This window comes from Mycteria americana, chromosome 6 (assembly GCF_035582795.1).
Source record: "Mycteria americana isolate JAX WOST 10 ecotype Jacksonville Zoo and Gardens chromosome 6, USCA_MyAme_1.0, whole genome shotgun sequence".
NCBI classification, from domain to species: Eukaryota; Metazoa; Chordata; class Aves; order Ciconiiformes; family Ciconiidae; genus Mycteria; species Mycteria americana.
In genome coordinates, this window is record NC_134370.1 from 70,409,758 (window position 1) to 70,437,738 (window position 27,981).

The 27,981-nt window shown below is 43.2% G+C and overlaps 1 protein-coding gene across 3 annotated transcripts; it reads right to left on the reverse strand.

The window, feature by feature from the left end:
- Positions 1–992: 992 nt before the first annotated feature.
- GOLM2 (golgi membrane protein 2) lies at positions 993–27,534 on the reverse strand. 3 transcript variants are annotated; one of them, XM_075506492.1, is made up of 10 exons: positions 26,819–27,534; positions 20,059–20,113; positions 18,953–19,055; positions 17,770–17,860; positions 16,718–16,862; positions 15,747–15,827; positions 15,300–15,398; positions 13,726–13,899; positions 7,041–7,208; positions 993–2,709 (listed from the first exon to the last, which is right to left on the reverse strand). In XM_075506492.1, exons 1-10 carry the CDS (start codon positions 27,143–27,145, stop codon positions 2,636–2,638), a joined length of 1,317 nt encoding a protein of 438 aa, XP_075362607.1. In that variant the 5' UTR covers positions 27,146–27,534; the 3' UTR covers positions 993–2,635. The 3 variants fall into 3 exon arrangements, with proteins under 3 accessions (XP_075362607.1, XP_075362609.1, XP_075362608.1); XM_075506494.1 differs by lacking the exon at positions 7,041–7,208 and having other exon boundaries at positions 993–2,151; XM_075506493.1 differs by lacking the exon at positions 7,041–7,208.
- Positions 27,535–27,981: the final 447 nt, after the last annotated feature.

The window sequence follows — 27,981 nt, forward strand, 5'->3', positions numbered from 1 at the left end:
TTACAAGGAAAATCAGAATGAACAGAAACACAATAAGGAATCCTTCATATCACTTACCACCTCACTCAAGAAGGTGAACATACTACTATGGTCCCAGAGCACTAACAAAGCAAAACTGCTTTTGATATAAAGGGGTTTTTTTGTCTGTTGTTTTCAAAAGCACCACACTTGTACAGGTTCAAATAACATGAAAGGGTTTAATATTCTAGGAGACGAGAAGCTAAAATAAAATTTGATTATGTATCTCCCCATCTCGTTACTGGGAAAGAAAGGGAACACCAGGCTGAGTCAGGGTACGGTCACAAGATCGATTGAAAACTGAGCTGGGTGTGAACATCAGCACCCGCCTCTCGGCATCTATTCCTCACTGCCGGCCGGGGTAATTTCCTTGATAACCACGGAAAGTTACTGACCTCTGTGCAGGAGCGCGGAGGTAGGCATTTATCAAAGGGCAGCTCAGTTGTTGTGAACTCCACCTCATGCACCTTCTCAGGAGCTTGGTTTGACCGAAAGTCTCACAGGCTTCAAGGGGTGGAAAGCAGCGGGGCCAGCACGCGCCCGCAGGAGCGGTGGCTCACGTAGGACTGCCCAAAGCAGCTTCTACACAGTGCCAGAGGTTATACAACGACGGACCGAAGGAAGGCTTTCACAATACCGCCAAGTTCTTTTTACGTACCCATAAAAGCAGCTCAGAATGCGTTGCCTGCGTTGCTACGCACGTTCCCACCGAGTGCACAGGTACCGGAGCTGAAGCAGACTGTGGGCTTTGAAATATCCAGGGAGCAGGTGCTGGTCCTGCCCTGCCCACGACAGAAACAAGCTCTTAAGGCACACAGTGAGTTCCTCATCTCCCCCGCTGCCCCCAGAGCTGGCCTTTACGAAACAGCTGTAACCACCAGGGATACATCCAAATACCTCGACTTCTGTGAAGCCCTAAGTTAATCCAGTTTTAAGAAGTCAAAAGAAAAAAAAAAAAAGCCAGAAGGCTCACATACTTTAAACAACTTAATTTATTAGAACCCATAAATGTTGCTTTCATTAGAAGAATCAAGTTAACACCTAATTCAGGGTGAAATTACATTTTAAGACAAACAAAAAATTGTAGTGCTTAAATACAGTATTTACTGAAGACTGCTATTCTTAGAATCCTGGTACGAGTTTATACTTACTGCGTGGTATTAGTATGGTATCTAATTCTGAGCAGGTTCAGCATTGTATTTTCAACTGGAAGTACATCAAACCATGCAAAGGGCTATTCCCCCCATCTGCCTCCCAGAAGTACGGAATGAAGAGCTCAAGCCTTAAACAAAAAACCCTTGAGATGCATCACCAGAATCTGAAATTTTTATTTCTTGTATATTTAAGACTGATTGGTAGAAGATCCCTGTAGCCAAAAGAAAAATTGCATGACCATTGAAATGTACTTGAAACGTTCACCGAGTTGGCATCGAGCAAACCTTAACTGTTACTTCAAATTGGAACCTGAGTACAGAGATAAAGTACAATCACCCATGTCATAGGCCCTAGAGTTTCTTCTCGCAGTAGCCCTTTTGGAGAAGCAGGTTGGGTTAATAACCTTAATTTTCACTACTGTAGATCAACAGAATCATTTCCATAAAATTCAGAAAGTGCTTAAACACAGAATACAAAAAGTATCTAACTTACAAACCTTCCGATATAGAAAATCAAAATGTGGAACGTGGCGGATGTCAAGAGATCTGTATCAAAGTATTAAATTGTAAATTAACTTGAGTGGCTGCGACACAGGATGGATGCTCTGGAGACAGTAAACCAGCGCGTACGACGTATTTACCGAGGGGAGGGGTCGTTCCTGCCGCGGAGGTTCTAGTCTGTTTCTCACTAACACGCTTGCTCTCTTTTAACACATACACAAAGATTTCCTACAAGCTGTGCTGAATTATTTATATTACCTTTTAAAAGAAGCTATTAGTTACACAACTTTTTCAGGCTGTATCAAATTCTTAAAATTCTAACATCACCGATTTGCAGCTCTAGCTAGGAGATTTGGTCATGGCATACGAGAACTGAAGTGGTAGTTGCTTCCGAAGACTGTCATAGCCTTTCCTCAGTTACATTAAGGAAGGAGCAATTTGTTAAACATTGACTTTTCCTTCTCAACTGATAGCTCACCTGCAAAATACAGAAACACAGCACTCATGAGAAAAGCAGGAGTATTCTTGCTCATACAGGTATTACTGTAGAAAAGGAGTCCTTTGGCTGTACATTGTTTCCACAGTGTATTTGTTACATGAGATACAAACTGTACAAGTTCTCCAGTTTACAAAGTTTTCTAAATTGCAGAAACAATTCAGCCCGTATTTATAGTATCGGTTTTAAATGTAAAGATTATTACAGATAAGGTACAGTCTAAGTAATTGGCTCAATGTAACAACAAAAATGTAGTTTTAATACAATTTGCAATAGTACAACTATGTACATATGTACAGAACTGTTTCCTTCTGTTACTTCACTGACTTCGAGTATACTCATCACTTTTAATTATCAGCTTCCTTTAAAGTAAGAAACGCTGAAGTAAAAATGGTTCAGTTTTGCAGCACTTCAAGTTCCTCAGTGGAGATCTCTTCTCCTCCCCGTTTCCTGCTTAATTCCAGCCTTAAAGAACACCGTCACTGAAGCGTGGCTTGCCATAATCGACGAGGTCATTTTGTAGATCTCTTTCTTCATCATCTGCAATTAAAATACTCTGATCAAATCCGATCTGATACTACTGCAAACACATTCAAATGTACTTTCCCAGAACATGCTGCTAACGCACACATCCACGCTGAACTGGCCTCGCCTGGTTACAGGAATGAAGTCACCGGGGAAAATGGGGAGAAGGCCTATGGGCCTGTGATCACAAGTGCAGCTGTCAGCACCTGGGGAGTCGTCCCTCGTGAAGAACTGGGACTTCACACCATTTAATATCTGTGGCTTTATTGCAACCGTGTTTCAGAGATTTATTGCCTTAAGAGATTGTAGAAACTTAAACTAGTGAAACTTAACTACTGTAATTTGAGAATCTTCCTTTAAAGGTTTCAAACTCTCCCACTAAAACCCAGCTACCAAGTCAACTACTTCAGAAAGTTACATTGCCAGGTTTTAACCCACTCTAGAGTTCATACGTACATTACAAAGGTTGGGTGCCTCGTGGGCCGAGCACGGAGAGGTCAGTATGACTCCCTCCAGACTAAGGTAGCACTTTTTCCACCTACTTCGCAGATTTGAAAAATGATCCCTTCCGCACAAATGTGGCACGGCACATTTTTCAGTGATGGGATTTTTACTAATGCTGGAGTTGACTTTGCTGTTGACGTTTTTACATACTGCTGTCTCGTATCTCAGACTTGAGGGTAAAATTTGAAGAGAGACTTTTAAAGACGTAAAAGGCAGCTCTCAACCTTTTCAAACCTCTTCTCAATGGAAATCCCCATTCTCTCTCGCAGCACTGCTGAAGAATCAACAATACATTTTTCACCGCTACTCTTCACAACTGGAACAAACCCACCTAGCCAGGCTCCTACGCGATCAACGCTCAGCCCATCAGTCAAGACGCCTGCTCTTGACGGGCAGAATAGCTGCGTACTCGGGAAACGCAGCAGGAGCTGGGAGCGGGGCAGGGGCGATGCATCGTACGCGGCCCCACAACCGATGCAAAGTGGCCACTTCAGGCGCGCCGCATCTTTCCCAGCTGTGTTTGGTTCATCATTAACACTGGATTTACAGCTTTGTCCTTCACCGCAGCACGAAGATGTTTCATCTCATCTTTCAGATCCAGAATGACTCTCTCTCTCCACCACCCTACTCTGTCCTACTTCTTGACTTCTACTCCTTGGGCTTTGGGTTTTGAGCGCCATGAAAAATCATAAAATTAAAAAACCTTGTGCAGCCTCAGTATAACCATTTACTGTAGCACACACAAATCCATCAAGAAAATGCACGTTCAGGATTTTTTTCAAGTGATGTTTTAAACTATGTTCTAATATTCTGCATTCTACCTGCCATAATTCAGAGCTCTCCTGTGTGGGTCCCCAGCCTTCTTCCCTCAAAGCAACGAAAAAGCCCTAACACTTCAGTTTGTTTCAATTAATAAGCTTTTGCTGCATTTCAAAGCTGTGTTCCTTTATATTCAGGAAAGATGCATGTTCACAGGAATGGAAAACAACGTTTAAGTTTAAGTCTTTTACTAGGTGATAAGCTGTCTGAAGCTCCTCCATGCTTTTCCAGCGACTATTCATCAGCCCGCACGTGAGACGGATACCCAACTGTAACCTACTCCCAAGAGCAAAAGGCTGAAGTTTATCTGCATGACACGTGCTTTTGTTCGCTAAGAAATTACTAATGCGGCATGTGGATATCACTTGATTTAAACAATCCTCCAGCATCCAGCCACCACAAAGACATATTTACTATAGTAGAAGCCAACAACTTTTAAGTATCCCCTTGAATTTCAAACAGGTGGACCGAAAGAAGGAATGCCAGATTGGATACTGACATTCGCATGAGCCTGTCTCCCAGACTGGGGTATTTTCCTCTGATAGTTTCCATCTAAGGCCCACACATTTCTAGTGGCAACAGAAAAACCACGTTTAATTAAATTGCTTTGTTTGCACATGCCACATGCTTTGTTCTAGCCTGATGCAAAATCATGTGATGTTTTTCTAATGGTTTTAAGACAAAAATTCAGGGTTTTTTCCTCCCTAAACAATTATAACCACCCTCCCTCCAAACCCCCACAACTCTACTCTCTCCTACCCTGCAAACAAATTAGTGTAAAGATTAAAGCAGATACTTTTTCTAAAATGCTACTTCTGGAAGTACCACTGCCATGCTGTATGACTTCTATCTCAAGTCAACCAGTTATTAGGGAACGACATAATAAAGGGCTTGGAAAATTAAGTTTGAGGTAGTAACATACACTGCTCAGACTATTCTTCATTAAAAGGCTTCCAGAAGTCACCCTTTCATCTTTACTACCAGATATTAAATCCATTATGTCTATACAGATATACAGAGGGGTTGATCAGAAAAAAGATTTTCACCAAGTCCAAATTTAAAGCCACCAGAGCAGTGAACTGACAGGTACCACATCGAAATGGGAAAGAGTTTTATGAGGCCGCTTTCAGTTACAGCTCTTATTTTTTCAAATATCCCTTGCAAGGCAAGCTACATAAGGACAATCTCTACGGTTTTTAACAATTTTCCACCACTTATTACTATATCATACCCACCCTTTCGTAAGTGGCATACAGGAACGCTGTGCGTGTTACTGGTGATAGTTTACAGCATACACAATATTAACTCTTGCTACCTAAAGCCATTAGTTTCCCTGTGAAGGCCACCATAGCGATGTATTCGTGCCGATAAGCAAATCGGCCCGGAGCTCTGGGGTACCGCAAGAGCTGCGCCCGGCAGGGACACAGCGCTGCGCCCCTGCACCGCTCGGGCAGCCGACCTCCTCCCGCACTCCTGGTCGGCAGCGCAGCGGCTGCGGGTAAAGACGAGCCCAAAGGCTGGGTGAGGCAAACGGCAGAAGTTAGCACAGATTCAGTAACAGTTACATGGCCTTGGTTAAAACTTCAAGGATCGGATTTGGAAGTCCAGTTAAGGAACTCTTGCAGTGAGAAGCCAGGCATCACCCACTGCCCACTAAGAGGGACCGAACTAAAAAACATGAAAAACCCAACCCGCACAACTGCTTGGATTTGCAGAGCAGAGCTTAGACATACAAACGTGCACGACATACCATGCTTTCCTTTTCATTACAAGATCAGAATCGTTAGAAGCAAGTCTCCTGCTTCCACAGCACAGCACCGACGGAAGCAGCTGTATGTACTCTCGTACCTTCATTTGAAGCTAGCTTGCACAAGCAAATTACAGCCCAGTAATAGCCCATCCAGAGGAACGGCCCTCCGCAATCCAGAGTGACTGAAATCCGCTGCTACAGTTTTGAGCGAAAGTGTAACAAAATAGGCCACACCTTCTGGAGCAGCAACAGTTTACATCTTTATCAGCAAGTTAATTAATTGCCCAGGGTTCTGATCCATACTTCTCTTTTGCTTGTTCATGCATTTCAAACTACCAGCTCAGCCAAAAAATGCTCACGCTGCATAGTTAGATGCATGCCCACAGAAATCGGTTGCTTTTTATCAGCTTCTTCCATTAATTATGCTTGGATACCAATTAAATAAATGTCTGAAAAACTACCAGCTAAAAAACTTGCATTATGAGGATCAAAATCTGGGTGCCTGTAGAACTTAAATCATGGCTGGTTTTTTTTCTCCCCCTCTTATTTTGCACTTTCCTTAATTGGAAATACTATATATGTTTACATAAACATTTTCACCTACAGACATGCAAGCCTTTCACAACATATAGCCCAACAACTAGACGGAGAAGGGTAGACGATGCGGCAGATACATGGCAGACAAGCAATGGAGAGGCGATGGACTGAAATGCATGCAGAGCAAGAGGTGGTGAACATGCACACACAGGTATTAGGCTAGCACCAGAGTAATGAGTTTTGAAGGTTGGTTAGCAAGGATAATCATAAGCCTGTTGAATCTGTGTACAACGCACGGAAATGACACTTCGAATTGCTAACTGAGACCTCGCTGCATACCACCTCAAGGCAGGTGTGACAAAAGCAGTAGCCAAAAAACCCTACGCTCCTGTATTTGAACACTGCTTTAGTAATGTCAGAGACCACATCCCAACGAGCCAGGTACCAGATTGGGGGGTTTAGGCAAAATCATTTCTGAAATTTGAAGTGTCTCGATTTTCCTAGCAGAAACTGTATACACAACTGAAATATGGGATCAACATCCTCTCACTGACAACTGCTGTCACATTGCTTTCAAACAGAGAGCAAGACCGAATTTTAAAGATTGCCTAAAGCTTATTTATTCTATATCGGAAATTTTTCAATCAGCTAAAAATAGCGAGGCTTTACACAAATTCAACAAGTAAACTCAGCGTGGATTTTATTACAATGGGATGGAGACAAGGCCCAAGCTCACCTTGGACGTCTTCTTCTCCACCATCACCATCCTCTTCCTCATTGTAAGCCAGCTCAGCCTGTTTGTCTGCCTCATACTCACCCACGTTACCATCATCCCCATTATAATCTGCCAGTTTAGAACCCTGCTGCGGATCAACAGGGGATTCATTCTCATCAAAGAATCGGCCTGTGAAGTAGGCAAAGGATTAAGTCAGAAGCAGAGAGGAAAGAAACAGGAAGATTCTAAACGAAAGCAGACGGCAGGTTAAGATAGTCAGGTTTTTGTAGCAGTTTCCGCTGGAGGAGAAAGGGGGTAGAAGGGAAGGGAGAGGGCTTGGGCAGGGGGAGAACAACAAGGCTTCCGCAACACCTCCCTGCAAAAAGGATGTACTCGGTCCTTCGGCGTTTGCATCGTGTGAAACCTGACAGCTACAAGCTTCACTCTTTGCAGAAAAGAGCCAGAGTAAGCATCTAAACAAAAGCTCCATCTCTGATTACCTACAAACACTAATAAAAGTTTTCTTAACATGCTGAAGAGCGTACAGTGGTGGTTTCTGTATCTAGACAGTTTTTCTGAAGAGGACTGGCATTTTTCTACACAAAACTGAGCAATCTATTGCTGACTTCATATATGGTAATGTCTGCAGAGCGTGTACCATCCTGTCAAGGGTAAAAATCGAGCAAAGATCTGCCTTGCAACTCTGAACTGATTTTTTTAACTACCTAACTAATTTGGCTTTACAGTCTATTTCCTATTAAGGAATAGGAAATACACTCCTATTTCCTATTACACTCTAGGTTTCCTATTAAGCCTTAACCATTTTCAAAATGTTCTGAATCCCATATTTTTGTCTCCCAGCAAAGACTTAAGAATAGCTCCAGATACTGAAACAATGCACAAGAAAAATGAGAATTAGCTGGAACTATGAAATGACTTGACCGTCAACCAAGCATGCAATGAAAGATTAATGGGGTGATGTCAAGTCCGGGGCTGGTGTTTAATGGGGTACAAGGAGATCTGTTCAGTCTGCCTGCCCACTGCTTAAAGAACGCACCAGCAAGTCTGCAGAGGATACGAGTCTGGAGGGATTATGTATAAATGAACAAAACAGGATTAAAGTGCGATACAATCTTTACAGACTGGAAACGGACTGGGAAAAAAGTCTGCCAAGGCAGACGTTGAGTGATTCGCAGTGGAAACAATTAAACAGAGAAGTAAAACTGAAGAATATTATTTCAACATTAGGATTAAAAAGGAAGTTGGGGTTACAATGGGCAGATGTAAAAATGAAATTATTTCTTAAAACAATGAAAACTATCATGTGTGGCAGTACATAAAAATCAGGACAGGAACAATAACATAGTGCTTATCTGGGTGGGGAAGAAAAACAGAAGAATCACATCTAGTGCAGCTCAAGTGTAGAGAAATGGAAGTTTCAGTTATTTTTGTAAAATAAGCAAGAAGAAACTATGATCTGTTTAGAAATAAGAAGTATTAATATTATTAATGTTAATAATTAATATATTGTTCATTCTCTATTCATCTCCAAGTAATCCTTGCTATTATTGGTTGTATTTTTGGACACTGCATTATATATAAAAAGCAGACAGAACTGTACAATTTGCATGTGTTAAATATAAAACAAGCTAGGGAAAGACAACTGAATGCCCTTAACTTACAGAAAAAGTAGAGATGCCAGAAATACTGTGACAAACAAGTACTGAATACATTTAAGCTGACAGAAGGAAAGGTTAAAATATTAGAAAGAGATCCTAGGAAACACAGCAAGCCCAGACAGGCCTGTGAGCTGGAGCTCGCGCGAGCAGGCCAGCGTACAGGATAGCCCTGGCCAGCTCGGATTCCAGCACGGCTTCGGGATGCAGCTCCTCTTTCACTACAGGTGCTTCATTCTGCTCTAAGCGTTTGCTATTTTAGCTCAAGCTACTTCAAACCAAGGGAGGACAGGCTGAGACCCTGAGCACACACAGACCTCGCCAGCAGTCCTTTTGGGCTGGGCGGTCTTGACAGCAACTCCACCGCCTGTGCGTACAGAGTCAGGCGTACAAAAGATTTAGGCAGTAGATGACTTCTCGCACAACACCGGGAGAGCATCGATACTCTAACACAAGGCGTGTATAATGGCCTTGGGATACCAAGGCTCCAGGCAAACACTAGAACAGGAGTCGCTGGTAGCTGGAGCCAGCAATGCACCAATTGCTTTCTGAAACAGACAGCCAAGATCTGGAATCTTGATGGCGTTGTGGGGGTCTCAAATCACTCCAAACATGAGTCAATGTCCATAATGCAGGCATTACACGGACTGACCGTTTGAGGCACAGCGGACTCTGTTGTCATGAAGCACAAGAGGTTAGTGACAGCACGGGATGCCCCATAAGGATGTCACCGATGCTAAAATCTGCAGGTAACATTTGCTGAGATTAATTCTGCATTGACACATGGGGTATTACTCAAAGCTGGATCCTTCCAAGCACACTCACAGCAGCTGTCCACGTGCTCATCTGTAAGGACCTGCTCACAGGCCAACTCTAAACAGCAGCACTGGAGGTTTGCTGCGCCCCGGTTTTTTTCCAGGGTGCCAGGTAAGAGCACAAACAGCAACCTTGCTGCAGTCACTTTCAGGTTCTGCTTCTTTTGAAACCGAATGGCCCCAACGTGCCCATCTCTGTACCTAGTACCACAGTTACTTTTTAAAGCTATGCTACCAAAATAAAAAAGGAAAACATCTTTTGGGAAGAAGTTCTGTGTTTCTGAAACCAGCCAGGTATGACAGACACCCCGACCAATGATGGTTACTCGTCTCATGCCACAGGCTGATGCGCAGCAAGTTTTGAAGCGCTCAGTAACCAAAACCCCAGGCAGGGAATTGCCCACAGCGAAAGCCGTGTGCCAGAGCTGGGCTCCTCTATACCAGAGGGATGAATTTGTCACCAGCGGACCTTTCCAAACACCCACTGCTGATCAATCAGGAAATAAATCTTCTACGAACCTGGATTAGCCGTTTCCATATGTGACAGAGAAAATGTCTCCCTCGTTGCATCGTTACAATGTACAATGTAAGTTATTCCAAATATGAAGGAGCAAAGAGCAAAGGAGGAGACTAACCAGTGATGATTACAGACTCTTAGGTACCCATTCACAGCCTACAATGGAGACTTTTTATTCACTGCTCCTGCCTACAAAGCTAGCCCCCCGCATCATTTCATCCATTACCAGGGAAGACAGCCAAACCATTTAAAACCCCAACAACTGAAATACAAAGCTCTGTCATTTCAGCTGTAGTCACTCAGCCAGAGAAGTGCAGGATCTTCAACAAGCTCCTTTGATAAACTAAATAGTCTTGCACGTCTCAGGATACACAGAGTGGAAGAAAAGCTTACACAGGTTGCATGCCAGTTTTGAACACACCAGTCCTGGACATGAGCCTACAACACGTGCTCACAGCCCAGAAAGCCAACCGTATCCTGGGTGCATCCAGAGCAGCGTGGCCAGCAGGGCAAGGGAGGGGATTCTGCCCCTCTACTCTACTCTGGTGAGACCTCACCTGGAGAACTGCGTCCAGCTCTGGAGCCCTCAGCACAAGGACAGGGAGCTGTTGAAGTGGGTCCAGGAGGGCCACAAAGATGATGCGAGGGCTGGAGCACCTCTCCTACGAGGACAGGCTGAGAGAGCTGGGGTTGTTCAGCCTGGAGAAGAGAAGGCTGCGGGGAGACCTTATAGCAGCCTGCCAGTACTTAAAGGGGGCCTATAGGAAAGACGGGGACAGACTTTTTAGCAGGACCTGTTGTGACAGGACAAGGAGCAATGGTTTTAAACTAAGGGAGGGCAGATTTGGACTGGATTTAAGAAAGAAATTTTTTACAATGAGGGTGGGGAGGCACTGGAACAGGTTGCCCAGAGAAGCTGTGGATGCTCCATCCCTGGAAACATTCAAGGTCAGGCTGGACGGGGCTGTGAGCAACCTGATCTAGTTAAAGCTGTCCCTGCTCTTGCAGGGGGGTTGGACTAGATGACCTGTAAAGGTCCCTTCCAATCCAAAGCATTCTATGATTCTATCCCCACTTCATCAGAAAGATCCATGAGTGCATTAAAACAACCGAAGCCTTCCCTAAATATCTGTTTCTAAAAAACAAAACTGGTAAACTGATGTCCCTTCCCTACCTCTTCAACCCTGGTCTTTTTAGAGCCTCCCCCCCCCCCCCCCCACTAAACCCTATTCATATTTTTATCTCCTCCAAATTCCTTCCAGCTTCCCATCATCTTTCTTTGCTATTTAAAGCCAGAGGATGGCCTCACAAGCGCTAGGTAAAACAGAGTTAGTTACTCCATCTTATTATTTGACATTCCTCTTAACACATCCCAGAAGAAAAGCCTCACTTCAAACATTTGTCAGTGACTAATACCCACTGTTGACCCGTTGTTTTTGACTGTACTGCTCACTTGCTATTTGTCACTTACTCTGTGCATGTAATTCTCCATTCTTAATTGCAGGCTACTTTTATGTTTACAAACTTTTCTGCTGCTGAAACCGCATCTCATACATTGTTTATCATCCAGCACTCCAAATACCAAACAGTGCCAAGCAAAGGATGCGCCTCCATAAACCTCACAGAAGCTTTTCAAATAAAACTCTTGGTGATATCTAATGCCTGGAATATTCTCTTCTTAAAGTTGTGCACCCACCAAACAGCAAGTTATTCCTGACCAGGACTCCATTAATTTGCCTATGACAAAATCACATTCCTGTTTTTACTGCTTTCGTTCCTTTGAACACATACTTTTCAGACCATATCACTTTGACACAATCTGTTCTTGAAAAATCCTTGTTAACCACTTGTCCTATTATGTTCAAACGGATTGAGAATTTGTTCAGTTACCTTTCCAGGTATCAAAGCTAGGCTGCTGGGTCTCTAGAACTCCTCAAATCCTCTTTCCGTTCACTTTGTAAAGACGTGTCTTCCTGCGGTGTGATGGTACCTCTCTCAAGGCTGTTAATGGTTCAGAAACCATTTCAGGTAGCTGCTTAAGCCTCCGGTAAGGTTTGGCACTATCTACAGGCTTTAGCCTCTGACCCTCTGGGGGGCTCCGAGGGGGTGGAGGAGGAGAGAAGACACTGAACTCCCACAGCCCTGTGCACCCCTTTATGCCAAGACATACCCCACGGCTGTCTGCTAGCAAATCCGACTATAGGCTCACAGGCCCCGTTTTAATTTAACCTCCGCTTCAGAACAGCAACTAAAACATTTCATAAGAATAAATGGAGTATTAAACCTCTTTCTCTCTTATTCAAGGAACATTTAAGAGATTGCTAGAAGTTAACATTTTTTTCCCTGCAATTTCTCCAAGCTACAGAAGTGCCAGTCAAGTTCCATGCCACAAAAAGAAATTGCAACAACTTAACTCTAACAAAGGGAACTTCCCAAACTAAACCTTTTATGACAAAACTGAATTCATAGTTTCATGTTCCTGAGGGTGACCCTAGCTTTCAGAATTCTTTTCAATGATCACTGAAACCAATTCATGACTTTATTTCAACAAAATTGCTATTTCTGTACCACTGTTTATCCGATCCACAGAATTAACAGAGGTTTCTGGCAGAAGGCTATAGAATCCTTATTTCCTCCCAATTTTCCTGACTCTGAAAATGGCTGTTCTGGTGTAGTAACTTGTGCTCTTGGAGTACAGACAGATTTTAATCATAGAAACCAAAGCCTAAGTGAAAGCTACTTAGGTGTGAGTACAAAGAAATTTAAAGTTGAATTTATAATAGCTATATAAAAAAGATAAATCTTATTTGGGTAAAAAAACAAAAGGAGATGTTTCAGCACTATGTTTTTTCTTCCAGGTGCCCCTTCCCCACCCAAATGCTAAACAGTTGGAATTAGTTCTTTAAAAATAACTAGGTTAAGGTATACCTGGTCAGTATACTTCATACTATACTTAAGAGTATAGTATCTCCACTGATACCGTAAGAAACTTGTTTCAATATGATGTTCCTATAGGATGCTAAATCAAATGCTGCAGGCATAATACCATAACGTTGGGAGAGTATCAGCTGCAACGCAGAGACACATCTCAAAAGCGCCAGTTCACAGGCAGCTGTATGTGCCTTTGCAGGTTCTTAGCCGCCGTCTGCCCACGAAGCCTCGGCAGCGCTACCACCATCATGCACAATAAACAAATACATCCTTTGCTCCTGTCTGAAGGCTTCTTCCTTGAGCAGACATGGAAGAGGTTCCGGAAAACTTCCTCTCACAGAAGAACAAACTGCTGGCCAACACACATATGCCACCGCAAAGACCCCCTATCTAAGGGCTGAATTCTTACGATATTGTCCAAAACATCGTATTTAAGTCAAGTAATACAGCGTGAATCTAAGTAACTCAGTATCACGCATGTATCAGAAGTCTTCACTTAATCTATTTAAATGTGTAGTAATTTCCAAAAACATTTTAAATTCCTATAAGCAAATAATTTTTTTAAATGACTGAATATATATATATATATGAAAGATGACACATTAAGGCATATCTTTTACACAGTAAGGTATTACATTTCTTTTCAGGCTTAGACTCCAGAAGGCCACCCACTGTAATGGTTCCTATTTTCCAGACAGGCACTATTACAGATAGAAAATTAAGTGATTTTCTTAATATATCGAAGTATATGATATCGGCCAACTTACTTTGCTTCATCTTCTGCAAGTCACTAACTCTGCTCTTTGGAATTTTTATATGGTCTGTCTCAATTTTGTGTTCTTTCTGATTTTCCATATTTTCTTCAAAATTTAAGTGCTGGAGAGAATTTGGAGGTATCTGCTTCGCAATATCAGCATTTCCATCATTGTCACTGTGCAAACCTACAGAATGAGGAAGCATAGTTGGTTTTTACATGGTTCCAAAAGAAGGCTATAACGTTATCGCAAAAGATAATTCATCACATTTTAATACGTAATCAATCCTAAGTCATTACCATTCAGCTGATTTTCTGTATGTACTTAAGTGCTTGATGAAGCCCAGAACAATAATACCTTTATGTATTTTTTTTATCCTCCTGCTGATTCTGCTTTTCAAATCTACTAAGCATCATTTACTGTTTCAAGAGCTATGATCTGAGGAGAAGGTTGCAGCAGGTCACAGAAGGTATGCTAAAAATAATAAGCAGAATCACAGGACTACATAACCAAGGAATACAGAAAACCCTGGTCCCCTTGAAATTCACATCGACCATCCGTTGATAAACTCTAAATTCAACGAAGCAAGCTTTTGATTTGCTATCTTTTATGTTTTCTCATGAATAAAAGTCAAAATGAAGGACTACCTCAGAACAACAAAAAGAAACGAACTATTTTAAAGATTTGACATTTGGAAATAACAAACTTCAAATGTGTATACAGACTTTGAGCTCACTAATTTTGGTATTCTAACCTGCTTACACATCCACTGCAAAAGGAAAGAAATTGAGAAATACTTCTGTTGCCTTTTTCAAAAGAACCAATAATGGGCATAACAAAAAACTTCAAGCTGTTTGGTCGTGTCACAAATATATAATGAGTACATTATATTTAATGTTTTTCAGCAGGACAGTATTTGAATATGCCGCTTGCAGTGCAGATATAACCTAACATTCTCTTTGACATTAAAGCAAAGTGACTTGATCCACGAGCATTAAATTTAAGTATATTTTCTATGGATTTGTGTCCTTTCTAACTGCCATTCTTCTAAACCCTTTCACTGCAGTACTTTTAGTTCTCTCATGTCCTAAACCTCTCCCCACATCACCCTCAAGCGAGCTGTTCACAGAAAGAGGACACTGAGCAAGGGAGAGTACCACTGTTTATTCTCTAACTGGCTACCAACGATCAACAATTAACTCCTGATGGGATGTTGCAGCCCTGCCTAATTAGTACCCCTAAGGAGGAGTACTGATTTCAATTACTGTCCTCTGTTCAGTGGAGAAATCTTGAAGCACTTACCTCTGAAACTTCTAACTCAAATTTGGCTGAAGTTGGTCAAAAGGCTCAGAAATTACTGGGGGTGTGGGACAAAAAGAGATCGTACAACCAGCAACCTCAGTGCCTCAGGAGGCCAGACTAAGAATACACTCCATCTTGTATCCTGCAGAAATCGATCGCTGTTTTCCTTGTTGTAACCACATCAAACAGGAGAAAGGGGCTGGCCATGTACATCTAACATTCATGATATGGTAGCAGATACTAAACAGTAAGTTTGACTTGTCACCTGCTAGTAAGAATTTTACCTGGTGCCAGATTTGGAGCATGGGGCTGTTCAGTTGGAAGATTTAGAACAGGTTGATGACCTTCACTTTTAGGAGCTGAAATAAGTGGTTTCTTTAAAGCTAAAATAAAATACATGGAAAAAAGCATTAGCATGACACAAACAGACACTATATACCAGCTCTTCCTCTAACAATCCTGTAAACTTTTTGTTGTTTTCAAACCGTAGAGGAAAACATAAAATACAAGATTTCGGGGGGGGGGGGGGGGGGAATGATATTATGAGAAGCATTCAGTTTTGAGAATTCGAACCTCTAAAGCACAGTAAAAATTATCAGATTCTACACCCCACTTAAATTTTATTACCACAGACAGATTATAAAACTTTGCATTCACTATGAAACACATGGTATTCAAACAGAATACATATGCCACCAAGGATGTGAAAGTATTAGAATATTTCTCCTAACCAGTGGGAGTATCTTCAGCTTTAGCAGGGTCGTTATCTTCTATTTCAGGCATGCCGGCATCTCCTCCTGGTTTGATCTTCTCTGTAAGACAAGAATAGGATATTCTGCCTTATTAAACTTTAAGTTTGAACAGTGAATTTCCCTCTTGTGGAAGGCTCTAAGACCAGAAGAAAAGTCCTTTATCCACAGAACACGTCCCATATTGATAACGCAACTACAACACTCCTTGTATTGTACTGTCGAAGTCACTGAAGACTGCTTTGGAGCAGTGCTCCCAAAGTCAGTGCAATCTTCAGAAAAGGATGGGAAACAGATGCACTGCTCTTGGTAGCAGAGTAAGAAAAGCCTGCTGCAAGAAGCTGGCCAGAACAGACACTGAACTGATACAAAAAGGTGCTGATTCAGCAGCACAAGAAGTAGAAACGAAGGGAACCCATCTGCCTTTCAGAGAGGCCGACAGGGAGGAAACCACGGCAATAGTTACTCACTGAGAGCCTCCTGTACAGCTCCTGATAACCAAAGCTTCCCCCTGTTCCTGCTGACTTCCCCAGCTAGAGACTTCTCACAGCGGTTTCAAAGCTCCTCGCCTCCAGCCACCTCCTCTGTGCAGATTCCAGCCCTCCAACAACAGGCCCCTTCCCTAGCTCACCCCCAGGCACATCTCGCAGGGAGTGGAGAGGCAATCCCCAGTTCACAGCTGGCCACATGAGGAAGGAGATGCCAAATGAACCAACAAAGAGAACACAAAACTGTGCAAGAAACTACTTTCATAAAAGGATCCAGAGAAAGGACACGCCAGTCTCTGGATACCTGTAAACTCCAACTTGGTACAATCACATGCAGCTAATCAAGTTATCTGAGCCAAATAATTCATTGTTCTACTTCAGAGAAATGCATGGTTCTGTATGATAGCAAAGGATACAAACACAAGTGGCCCATTATCTATCAGAAACGGCAAAATAAGGAAATACCTTTGCCATTCACAACGTGATCTGAAGGCTGCTCATTCTTTACTGTGTTTTTATCTTCTGCCTCTGGAACAGTCTTAGATATTGCCTGGTCGTCATTATTGGGACTTACTTCAGTGTCTTTACTGGACTGAATTTTTTGTGTGGCCTGTTAGAACAAATTCATAAGGAACCAATATTAAGCACATCCCTGAAAATTACAAAACAAAACCCCTCAAATTCAGGATTACTTTGGGTAAGCAAAATCACATTTATGAATTAGATGATCACCAAAGCAAACAACAGCAGAAGTTCTCTATATACAAACCTGAATCCTGAGGGCAGGAGATGATAGTACGGACACATAACTGAACAGAAAGCGTAAAACACAGCATGGCTGTATGACATTTATATGTAGCTCTTAAGTATAATGCAAACAGGTTAAGGCCTTAAGCCTCAGGTGAGAGACTCTGAAACAATTCTAGATTCTAAGAAAGATCCAACTGAAATCTACTTCAAGTCTACCTTATTATTTGAAATGTTTGTAAACAGACACGAAGTAAGGAAATGAAATTTTAAGAAAAGCAGGTTATTTCATCTGTTTGTAAGAAAGAGGCCCGTATTCTACTGGCAGCTTACACCATGTAATTACACCCTTGATACCAGCCAAATACCATTGTTATTTGCACCACATTAGCACCTCGAGGCCTCAACAGAGATCAGGTTCCCCTTTGGCATAACCTATATAAGGTTGTAAGAACATAGATCCTACCCTGGAGAGCTATGAAGTAATATCCATTTTACAGAGAAGAAACTGAAATCCTTAGCAACGGTGTCATGTAGGAAGGCTGTAGCAGAGCAAAGAATTAAGCCTGATCTTCAAGGCTCAGTTCACTAACTGAGCAAAACAGGCAGATGTTCTTACACCAATACCCATTTAGGGCTGCTCAGGACGATATCGAACAAAAACTTAGGGCAGAAATGTCCGAGGCCTCCATATATCTGAAATGCCGAGTCAAACAAACAGCAGACTTCGGGCTCTCCTAATTCAACAAAGAAACTTAGCTGTGCATTACCTTTTGTTCCCGCACAACTTGGTCCATTAATTTCTTTATGTTTTCTTCATGTTGCAGTCTCATTTCCTTGATCTGCTGCCCACACTGCAGACTTGATTAGAAACACATTATTACTTACATTTCATTTGTTGTATCTGCTCTCCCATAAACAAAACAGGGGGAAAAAATATGAAGTGGCACAAAAAGCCAAACCTGAGATAAAACTAGAATAGTCTGTCCACAAAGCCTTGTCCTGGAATGTGTATGGAGTGGAAATGGACTGAATACAGAAAGAAAGCAGAACTGGAAAAAATAGGGACAGAGCAGAAAAACAGTAAAATAAACAGAATGGCCTTGAACATATTTCCTCCAAAACCTGGAAAACAACTGAAAAGTGAAGCTTCACAGTTAATCTGTCATCAGAGTATATTAATTCCACTAGGAAAGCAATACATCTCCCATGGCTGTCAACATAGAAGATGCACAACTACTACTATGAGTTACTGCTACCAACTCCAATGCCAAGATCTGAATGGCACAGCTAAGTGTCCCAACTTCTCTAACAAGCCACATAGAGATGAACCCAATTAAACAAAACCCCTGTCTCCCACAAACCCACAAATACTCAACATAGCACACAGAGTAAAGAACATTTTTTTGTGTGTGAAAGTTTCAAACATTTTCTCAAGCGTTAATCTCCCTCATTCCTCAAAGCTTCAGAAGTGGTTGCTCTTCCTGCTTCTCCATCATAAACCTAAAAGGCTAAGGTCAACTTAAAATTGCAATCTACACAATGCTTTCAACTTCAGTTGAAAAAAGTACAATTACACTTTTAGAAAGGCAGCACTTAACAACCCTGGGGGCTTACAGAACTGCGTCAATTAAACTCTTCCAAGTATTTGTTAACTAAGATCTCCATGTTATAAAAAGTGCATTGACTTAAAATCATCCAACGCTGAACAATTACAGTAAGTCAGATTTTTCTTAGATCGTATCTCACTTTGGGGGGGGGGGGGGGGAGGAGAACCCCACAAAAAATAGAACTTCAAAATCAAACAACTAGCTAAGTCAAAGCTACGTCACCAAGTGAGTACACTCAAGTTTGAGGATTAGCAGAAAGAGGATTAATTTGCACTTTTTAAAAAATACAGACTTCCATTAGACACACACAAACCTACAGTTACTATCATTCTTGAAGACATACCTATCATATTCCAATCTCCTTGTAAGGTAAGTATTGTTCTTCTTGTACTCGTGAAGCTGATCTTCCTGGCGAATGAATTCCTGACGTAATTCTGCTAGTTGTTCTAGACCAAAATGCAAAAAGTCAACATCAATATAGAAATACAAGAAAAAATGCCCCATGGCAGATACAACTTTCAATATTGCTATATAAGTTAAAAATTTGTTCAAGTTTAAAGTATATCTAGAAGGAATAACATGAAAGATTCTTAAACTAACTTGAAAAAGATGCCAATTTCCTCATGTATGCCAGATGTCACTATGGATTACAGAACAATTCTTCTGATACTATACCAAAACCCCTAAATTTTCTTTACCTTTTCATTTAGAAGACTTACACAATCCTATTTCACCTATCTGTCGGAAATCTCCTTGATTTCCTGAAAGGTTCTGTTATTCTGAGTAACACAAAAGTACTACTAGGCACGATGGTCAAATACTCTTTTTCTGCAATAAGTGTACAAAAGAAGGTACCTTCACACTATCCGTAACACCAATACATATGTCCTGTCTTCACAATTGTTCTAGAAGTTCTCCTGGCTCCTTGGGCTACAAATAACGGTTAAGCTTCCTACTAGTTTAGGTTGCAACTACGTAGATACAGGCAGAAATGCCAAGTATGTTGTCTGCAGGTACGTTCAAATTTTGGCATTAGCTGTTCCAGGTCACTCTGAAATCCATCTAGTAAGGTTACAGGCATTGTAATCATGTCTGTATGTAACAGCCTTAAAAGATGTTTTCTGGACCTTTTCTAACCCAGCGTAAGTATCACAACATTGCTGATCCAAGCTAAACTGTGTATTTGGTCATAAAAATGATTCTAGTATCTTGGAGGTAAGCAGTGCCAGAACACATGTTCTTTCTGCAGACAGTAGAGCAAAGTCTACGAGAGCCAACCCTGCACTTATCCAGACTAGGTAATAAACAAATATCATGAAATTTCACATTATGCAATGTTCCAGCATCACTTGATCTTCCATTTAAAATGTATTCTGCAGTACCGAGGCGGTTAAAAACATACGCAACTTCACAGACTACCAAATCGCTGTTTGACCATAAATTCCTTACCCTTTAAACGATGTATGTCTGCCATTTGATATGATATGTTGTTCTGCAGCTTAATCTGAAAGGAAGAAATGGTTATATAAATATAGACAATGGGCAGGTTAGGGAGGGTTTAGACTGCGAAGACTCAGGTGCGTTTGTTTTCATTGTAAAGACAATGTACGTAAAGGATTATCAGAATGACGTACACAAAGTTCTTGTAAATACAAGTAATGTATATTTAGTGATCTGTAAGTGATACCACCAACCTAAACACTGTATTTAGACTTTGCTAACAGGGACTTGATTTTATTTCCAGAATGTATTTCTATCAAAAAAGTAGATTCTGTCAGGACTAAAATAAACACACTGCATTCTGATACTGCAGGAGGAGACAGTGAATTTCCAATGTCAAAGCATAACTGTATAAAAATAAACATGCAGCATCATTAGCAAAAACAATTTTTACCTAATGTAGATTTAAGGTAAATTTTTTATGTGACACTACCTAATATTCATAACATTTTATTTTTAAGAGAGAATCTGACACCAGTAGACTTCCATAGCAGCTTTTAATTTGGTATTTTTAGTAAGGAAAAAATAGCAGTTACAATAAATAAGAAATGCATGTACACAAAGTCATTAAGTAAAGACGCTTTGTCTTGTTCTTACATAAAGACATATGTAAAGACAAAAAAATAGCAGAAACGAAGAGAAAGACGCACATGTAGAACATACTGAGAAAGGGTGAAAAAAATCCACGACCGCCATCAGGCAACACTGATGCTGTAATTATTTTTCTTGTAGTTTCCTGATGGGTATAAATGGTAACTCTAGAAGGGGTGCTGAAAGAGGGCTGCCATTCTTGGGTTACGAGGTCAGAACTGCCTCTTGGAATACCAAAACGAAGTACAAGCACACCTACTCTGCCACGGGGCGGGGGACACGCACACGGGGGCTATTTCAATTCCCACACAGATTCTGAAGCTCAGTGTCTGAGTCAGTTATCCACATTTCCTGTCAAAATAAACCAAAAAGACATATGCCCTTACTTTAAGACTTCCTCCGCCCACCTCTACCTTCCTTCTTATCAAATTATTCATTTATTTTAAAATGTTTCACATAATGTTTTTGTTTTTAAGAGAGGCACTCAAACTCTGGACCGTCTGATTCAATTCATCCCATATGGGTTGAGGCAGGCATTTATAACTTTAGGAACTACAGCCATACAAGAACTGCTGAAATCGTGATTTTCTGCAGAACACAGTGTACACGGAGGCACACTTCCAACAGCTCCAGTCACATAATAGAGGCTCCTTATGAAACAGAGCACTCCATCGAGAGCTTCGGTTGTGCCAGACTGCGGTATCCTGGCTCATCCCTAGAAGCAATGCACACATGGGCAGTGCTGGCAGCAAACCCTGCCCCACGGCAGAGAGCGAAAGCCAAGGGGGTTTCTGGAGCATGGAGAGGCACCGTGGCGATGGCTCCGACGTATGGGGGGAACGCCCAGCCACTTCACAAGGCTTTTCCCAAAAAAAGAAAGAATGGCAGATGCTGCAATCTTCTGGTAACCTAAGAAGCCTGACCACATTGCTCCAAAACAGGATATAAAACAAGAACACCCATGGACACTTAAGGAGCCTCCTTGGCAGTTGGAGCCATGCATTTGAGAACCCATTACACATGTGCTCTGCCCACCAAGACATTTAAGGCACTCTAGTTACAGGATGCACAAAGAACAATACTCCATTAAATGAAAGCCTGTGTTGGACTTCCTGTGCTTTATTTCAAAAGCACAAGCAACCCCTGTGGTGGGGACTTCAGGCAGAAGCACAATACAACAGTAACCGCCAAGCCTTTCTCTTCCAGCAGGCACCCATCTTGCCAGCTCTCCATCAAACGGATACCAGGACAGGGGAACAGATACAAAAAAAGTGATTTGTCGAGCATTAATGAAGAAGTACCTTTCCCTATTTTGCAAAGCCACTGGCAATAGTGACCACATTTTTTCCTGTCTTCCACTCTAATGCAGTTCTTTCCCAGAACCCAAGAAAGCTACAAACAAAGGAGATCCTGGGAAGTAGCGGGTTCTGTTTTGAAACCTCCATCTATCAGAATGTGTAATACAGAAAGCCTTCCCACCAGCTTGCTTCTGCTCATCCTGTAAAACATTTGACTTGTAATGGGCTGGGGGAGGGCTGCCTCTCTGTTAACGGGAGTTTGATTTAAAGACAGCATCAGTTTTATCACACAATCTTTCATTTTGGCGGTTTTGAGTTTCAGAGAAAAGTGACAGAATTTATATCCAAAACAGCTCAGCTGACAGCAAATGTCCCTCATCTGAAAGACAGAAAGGGAAGAAGCTTTTTTATGATTCATGGGATCTGTTCCACCTACACATGCAAAAACACCACACGCCACAAACCATGGCACAAGTCCAGTTCTTTGAGCTGTGTCCTCCTTGAGTCTAGACCCATTTGTACTGTTCATATTTCTCAGCGGCTTCTCAGATCCTTTCCAAAGCAGTTGGGATGTATAACAGAAATTCTCTGTAGCCCAATGAGCTCTGCACAGGAAAAAAAAACATCAAAAATCCTGTGCCTGCTGGAGCTACGTACATGCAAGGCAACCTTCCAGTGCTGTCTGAACTGTTAACAGTCTTGTCATACAATGAAAGGCACTGTAAGGAAAAAAAGTCATAAACATGCTGGAGCTTATCTCTATGTACGGCAGGACAGAACACAGGTGGTATTGCTTCCCGATAGAGTTAGCGGTAAACTGTAAACATCCACCCCTATTTCCCTGTGAGTCATTTCTTCATCTAGCAAGAACACCCTCCAAACTGCTGGCCAAAGCAGCATGAGCGGGCGTCCATACTCCTCTGTGCAGCTTCACGAGCCTGGGCATTCCCAACGCATTGCTAGGGCATGTGCTGGAACAGCACGGGAAAGCTGTTTAAGAGTCTGTTTGCACAAGGGTCTATATGCCACAATTCCGTGATCTTTCTATTATTGTCAACTGCCTTTTTCAGAATAGGCAGTGCTATCATCAAGCAATTAGTACAGCATCAGAGATGACACTGCGATCATCAGGAACATGCAGTAAGATTGGAAGATGCACTCAACATCACCGCTGTAAAGCTACAGCTTTGCAAACTGAGGAGCTATCAAGGAGTTTTGGCACCAAAGAACATAAAAGCTGCTCCCAAGGATGTTTTACTAAACAGTTTCATCCTACGAAGCACCATTTCTAGGCAGCAGCTAAGGGGCAAGGCTGTATTACACACCTGGCACTGCCAGCAATAGCTTTGGAACGAGAAAAGCATGCTCCTGAGAGCTGCAATAGCTCATACTGAGCTACAAACCCCTACACGCTGGATGGTTGCCATTTGGAAGCTCTCCACCACAAATTCCTGCCATTCAATCATTTTATTGAGCTTATCACAAAGGGATGTGTAAAGCTATGAAAAAAAAGTATCCTCACGGTATGCTGCAAAAAAAGCATTAAATACCCAGGAAACTAATGCTAGCTCTGCATGCATCTCCTCCCCAAACGCTGGGGCAGCCACTATCCCTGTTTGCCTCCCAAGAGGAGCTCCAAAAGAGGAGAACTCTGCTTTGTTCCATGGTCCAGCAGACCATCCCGAGCTCATCAAGATGAGCACAGGGTGATACGAGAAGAGAATGCCCGAGAACTCAGACTTTGTCTTTTTTTTTTAAACAGAAGACACTAGGTCACGCTACTACGTTTGCTCATGAGAGCAAACAATATTCTGGTGCAGTGTGAGTGGCTTGTTACGCGTGCCAGGGGATGGAGGAGAGAGACTAGGGTTTGGGCTTGACCACAGGTATCACTGAGCTAGGAGGAAGCTGCCTGCAGAAATTCAAGTTGCCTCAACACCAGGAAATGCACACTTGATTTACATGACCACAAGGCAAAGATTCTCTTATGAAGACAAAGGAGCATAAAGCAGAATTGACACTATGACAACCACCAGAGTAGCATCTTTCAAATGAGTTTTCTGTGAAATAAGCCTAGATCTGTTGTGATCGCTTGATACCCTGGGAATTACCAGTGTTGGTGTTTTATTATAGCTCCTGCATTTCACAAATGGACTAAGATCATTGGTAAAAACCAGTTTGTTCAAAGAACATCCCTGCCAAATTCTAATTTGAGAGAAAAAAACCTATCAGTCAAGCCTTCTTTGGTCAGACGCTTTATGCCTACTACTCACTATTTTTTTCGTAACAGATCTTCATTGTCTAAAACAGAGCTTTATTCTCTACTCTCTGAAGTACAGTCACTTAACGGGTTTTTTTTTTTTTAGAAAGAAATTAGGATTGTTGCCACTGAGAACATGACAGTAGCTCATGTGAGGAAAAGAGAAAGGGACAGCGACTGGTTATTGATAAAACATATGGCTGTTCTTGCCTGTTAAGGCACGTTGAACATTTTGAGCACAAGTAAAGAAGAGAGGATATTCAAAAGCTACTAGCTCACATGACCTTAAATGGCAGCTTCTGGAACAAAGAACGATGATACAGGGCATATACTGCAGTATGCATACAAGTAACAATAAAATTAATTTGTGAGGTTTACTAGTCACACTTCTCTCACTCCCCTGCTGCTCTGCCCCGTGAGGTGCCAGACTCTGAGAGCATTCAAAGACCCACCAGACTTATGGAGACCAGCAAAGTGGTCAGCAGGCACATGCACAATTTGTATCATGGGCATCACAGCGGGCTCTGCCTTCCAGTAACCCTCGCTAGACATCCTGACTTAGCACTTGCATTTTGTCTCCTGGTGTCCTACAGTAAAATATTACAGATTTCCCAAAAATACAAGTTTCTTGTATTGCAAGCAAGCCTTGCCACGCAACCCAATAATCGATAGGTTACTTCAATAACACCAGTGCAGTTTTACATGGGTCAGTCAGTTAAAATAATGCACAAAAGTAGTTCATTGCCCTGTGAACACAGGCTAAATAACAGGAACACAAAACCAACTTCACCTACATAAAGGACAGCCATACTGCAAATACCCGCCTCTATTACTTCCCTCGAATACCCTTAGCCACGTCTCCAACAGTCTGCAGCTTGGAGGCAGTTTCAATGCATTTATCAACCTTCAGCAGACCTCCTCCGTTAATTCATCCAGTCTAGCCCTGAGCTCACGTTATTTTACTACCCTCACCAGCCTGAAAAAGGGAGTTCCAGCTCCGTGCCTCGACTGACTCCTGTGTTTTCAAGCTACTACCATTTTTGGATGCTTGCTTTTGTTGAAGAGGGCAATGAACAACTAAACCTATTTGCCCTCTATTTGCATGTAAAAGTTCGATTAAAAAAAAAAAAAAAAAACAAACAAACACCAAACCAAACACTAACAAAAACCACAAACCAGAAAACCCAACAGTTTAGAAAACTACTAGTTTTCTGTCTTTCACAAGGGGAAGCATCTTTGTTAAAACCTAACTGCTTTAATTTGAGTTCAGCTTCTCTTACTCAGACTTAACTATTTTGATATCTGTATAGAATACTTATTTATAAATTAAGCTAGATTTTATAGTATCACAATATTTTTAATTGCAATGGTGTTAGTTGCATTTATTTCCAATGGAGAGCACCAGTATCCACCATTACATATCTAATCAGGCTTTTTATTCCAATCTCAGAAAAAAAAATATAATTTAAAAAAAACATGTTTGCTGAACACACAAATGGCTTCATTTTAATGGTTCAGTAGGAAAGAAAACATAACTAATACAAGAAAACATAACTAATACAAACTTAATCAGTTTGAAGGAGTCTAATTCTGTAATGAGGCATGTATGTATTCAGATTTTTCTGTGACAGTTAAATGCATTTTCTTCTATTGCTCATCAAATGTGTGATATGAAAGGGCCAGAAAAACAAACTCAGCCAGCAATAAGCCTGAGTGCAATATCTCCATAAATCCTACTGTGATAAACAGTGTCCAATTAGCAGAATTATGAACTGCATGCAAACAGAGTACACGCTACCACACACAACCAAGTAAAAGAACTTGGCTGCTTAACTCCTCTGTAAGGAGCTGCCTGTGATGATTATGGAAGTGGAACAGCAAAAGTGGATGCATTCACTCATTTTCCCTTCCACAACAAAAGAAATCCCCAGGCCACCTCCACATAAAAGGGCAAGCTGAATTTTGTATTAGCTTGTCTCTTCGCAGCTAATGAAAATGACACGTTATGTCAGCAGCAAGACTTTTTTTTTTTTTTCCCAAGCATATGCTGGCTGCATAAGAACCAGACCTGATGTGCCAGGCATTTTGAGAGGCAAGCTCAGGGTGCCACACCTGAACATTATACTTGTTTCATTTTCCTTGAGGCCAAACAAACTCTACTTTTAAGGCTGCGTATAGCTTTCTGACTGATCACAAAAGATCAAATAACCTTTGATCAAAAGAGCTCAGAAAAAAAGAAAAAAAATTAAAGACAGCCGTCTGGAAAACGGTGAGCTCTCGGCGTTTTCCTTGTTAGCACAGACACTGCCTCGCTGGACGTTCTCAGCTCCGTTCAGCGATGCCCTGAGACTCGAGCGCACTGCCGATGTCCCAACAGCCACCAAAGCCACCGCACCGGCTCTAGAAACCGGCGCCTTCGGGGGCTTGTTCGACCCTCAGGCTGCAGGGCCACCGGCCACCCCCAGGCGGGAACAAGCGGTGCCCCCCCGGCAGGGCCACCCCGCGGGGCGCCGGGGGACCCTCCCGCCGCCCCCGGGCCTGCCCGCACGCTCCGCTTTACCTTGCTGTCCTCGCACTTCTTCACCTGGCCGTCCCTGGCCTGCAGCTGGCTGCTCAGGTGGCTGTAGTCGGCCTCCTTCTGCTCCAGCTGCTTCTTGTGGGAGTCGACCTTGCCCATCAGGTCCGAGTTCCTCTTCTCCAGGCGCCCCCGGGCCACCTCGGTGCGCTTGGCCTGGCTCTGCAGCTCGGCCACCTCCTCCTGCAGCAGGGCCTGGCGGGACGAGGCGTTCCAGCAGTTGAAGGCGAGGATGGCGATCACCACCAGCAGCGCCACGAAGACAAGGGAAGGCAGGCGGCCGCCCCTCCGGTTGGCCCCGAAGCCCACCATGGGGGAGGCCGCCGGGCGGGGGCTTCACCCGCTCGCCGCCTCCGCCCGCACCTGAGAGGGGAGAAGCAGGGGCGGGGGGCAGGAGGGCCGCTCAGGGAGCCGGACGGCGGGCGGAGGCGCCGCCCCAGGGGGCCGGGCGCATCCCCGGCGGCGGAGGGCCCTGGGGGCGGCGGGGCCGCGGGGGAGAGGAGCCGAAGGGAGCGCGGGGCGGCCGAGCGGAGCGGGCCGAGGGGAAGCCGCGCCGGGGGCCGGGCTCTGCCCGCGCTGCCGTGGCCGGCCCAGGCGCCGCTCCCGCCCCGCGGGGAGGGACAGGCCGCAACGCTGCGCTGGCGCCGCCACCGCGGCGCACCGCCCCCTTCGCCGGCCGGCAGCGGGCCGGGCCCGCCCCTTCCGCCGCCGGGCCCGCCCCTTCCGCCGCCCGCCTCTCGCGAGGCAAGCCCGGCGAGCTCTCGCGAGAGCGCAGCCTCCCGCCGCCGGGCGGCCGCCATCTTTTGCGGGCGGGCCGGCGGGTTTGCGCTGCCGGCTGTATACGCGCGTCCGTCCCCCCGGCGGCGTCGGGGCCCCAAAGGGGAGGGCTGGGCCGCTGGACGAAATAACGGGCGGTGAGGGGCGGGGGGGAGAAGCAGAGTAGGCCGCCCAGCACTTCTCCTGAAAGGTGTTTCCTGAGGAAACACAGCGTGTCTTTGAAATTACGTGAGGAAATTAGTGCTTTGTTTTATAAGAAATACCCAGATAAAGCATTTATTCTTAATCAGATTGCCTCCCAAACCGTTAATCTCTCTATCGCTATGGCACATATGTCTGACAGGGGGAAAGGCAGACGGAACTGGTCTGAG